The sequence below is a fragment of the Ailuropoda melanoleuca genome, chromosome 1 (assembly GCF_002007445.2).
Source record: "Ailuropoda melanoleuca isolate Jingjing chromosome 1, ASM200744v2, whole genome shotgun sequence".
In the NCBI taxonomy this organism is placed as follows: Eukaryota; Metazoa; Chordata; class Mammalia; order Carnivora; family Ursidae; genus Ailuropoda; species Ailuropoda melanoleuca.
The window spans coordinates 488,790-490,634 of NC_048218.1; the positions used below are offsets into that span (position 1 = coordinate 488,790).

General features: G+C 63.7%; 1 protein-coding gene across 5 annotated transcripts in view; it reads left to right on the forward strand.

Moving 5' to 3' along the window:
- The first annotated feature begins 279 nt into the window (after positions 1 to 279).
- FTCD (formimidoyltransferase cyclodeaminase) overlaps positions 280 to 1,845 on the forward strand; it is a 17,804-nt gene continuing 16,238 nt past the window's right edge. For 4 of the 5 annotated variants that reach the window (XM_034654204.1, XM_034654217.1, XM_034654210.1 and 1 more), the window contains exons 1-2: positions 280 to 429; positions 1,187 to 1,370. In XM_034654204.1, coding sequence (XP_034510095.1) covers positions 376 to 429; positions 1,187 to 1,370 — 238 coding nt within the window. In that variant the 5' untranslated portion in view covers positions 280 to 375. Of the gene's footprint in view, positions 430 to 1,186; positions 1,371 to 1,741; positions 1,829 to 1,845 lie in introns of those variants that run through there. The other variant, XM_034654213.1, reaches the window with a different exon arrangement.

A 1,845-nucleotide genomic window follows, 5' to 3' on the forward strand; every position in this document is an offset into this window, starting at 1 on the left:
ATCACCAGAAGGCCCCGGGCCAGGCTGGAATTGGAGCCTGGGCTGATCTGAGTCCCTCACCCGGGGAGGACATTTTCCCCCTGAGGGTCTTGGTCACATGGGCTGCTTTCAGGGGAGCTGGCCAGGCCAGGTGGGAGGATCCCTCCTCCTCCATTGTCTGGCTCACAGGGGTCCGGCCCCTTTCCTGTTCTGCTCCGTGTTTGCACAGGGACCATAGCTGGTCCCTCCTGGCCGTGGCTGGTGGTTAATCAGCAGCCTGGCTGCAGTGGGAGGGCCCTGGCGGGTGGACAAAGGCCCCACCAGGCACCGGAGGGCAGTGTCCCTCCGCCCCTACGTCTGCCCGGTGAGAGGAGTGCCAGGATCAAGGCCCAGACCATGTCCCAGCTGGTGGAATGTGTTCCCAACTTCTCAGAGGGGAACAACCAGGAGGTGAGGTGCAGAGAGGCTGGGCAAGGGGCTCAGGGCAAGGAGAAAGGGGTGTGCTTCGTGTGAGGTCAGGGAGTATCTTCTCTAAAATGGAACCACTTCCCGTCGTCAGCCCAGAGGGAGGTGCCCCATGAGCGCAGGGACTCGGAGCGGCTGGCCAGGGGTGAGGAAGAGGCAGCGGGATGGGTAGTCAGGCAGGGGTCCTGGCCGGGGTCTGGGCCACAGGGCTGTAGAAAGGTCCCCAAACCTTATCAGGTGGGCTCTGCTCTTACGCGCATGTTACCTAGGAGGACACTGAGGTGTGTGGCTTTAGTGCAGGCCACTGAGGCCACGGAGCCCCTGCTCCCAACCACAGGGCTGTCCTGCTGCCTCACAAGTTTCCGGACCCTCCATGCCCCTCCCCTAGTGCAGATGCTCCCACTAGGGACCACGGGGGGGGGCCAGAGCCCTGACCCTCTGTGACCTTGGCCTATAGGTCACCTGCTTGGAGCCCCAGCAGTCCCTCCACCCGGGTTCTGATTCCTGCCTCAGATTCTCCTGGAGGGTGCCACCTGCTTCCTTTTCTTGGCGACCACAGCTCAGTGATGGGCCTCCCTGGGCTTTCACTCTCTGAGGGATTCCCAAGTGGTCAGGACCGGCCCCTTAGGCCCCCGTCTGGGTGGAGGTTGGGGGCAGCAGGAGAGGCATGGCCACCTCTGAAGCTCCTGTTCCTTCTTCCAAGTGGGGAAACCGAGGCACAGGGTCGGGCTTTCGTCCCCAGGTGATTGACGCCATCTCCCGCGCCGTGGCGCAGACCCCGGGCTGTGTGCTGCTGGACGTGGACGCTGGCCCCTCCACCAACCGCACTGTCTACACGTTTGTAGGGCAGCCCAAGGACGTGGTGGAGGGGGCCCTCAATGCCGCCCGGGCTGCCTTCCAGCTCATCGATATGAGCCAGCACAAAGGTGAGGGCTCCTCACCCACAGGGTGCGGGGGCTGCCCGGCCTGCAAGCTTGCCCTGGGAGGACCCCAGAGCCCCCTGAAGGGTCTCAGGCACAGCCCACCGAGGCTGTGGTGCCAGGCTAAGGTCCGTGGAGACCTCTTCCATGTTTCAGGGGTTCCCAGGAGTGACGGGCAGTGAAGCTCAGGCATCCCGTGCAGGCCTGGGGGGCTGGGGGCCAGGGAGCAAAGACTTGGAAACCGGCCTATCAGCAGCCCACAAAACCAAACACGTCTGCTGTGGCAGGCAGGTCAAAGGTTGGTGGACACGCCGGGAGCAGGTCAAGAGGGCAGGGGCCCTGGCCACTCCCCTGTGGAGGGAATTCGCAGGTGATTCCAACTGTAGAGAGTTAGAAAGCCGATCTCGATCTCGAAGCCAGAGCGCCCTGGGGGAGGGGCCGTCAGGGTTTGGGAAGGATGCTCTGTAAGCTGCGGGGGGGG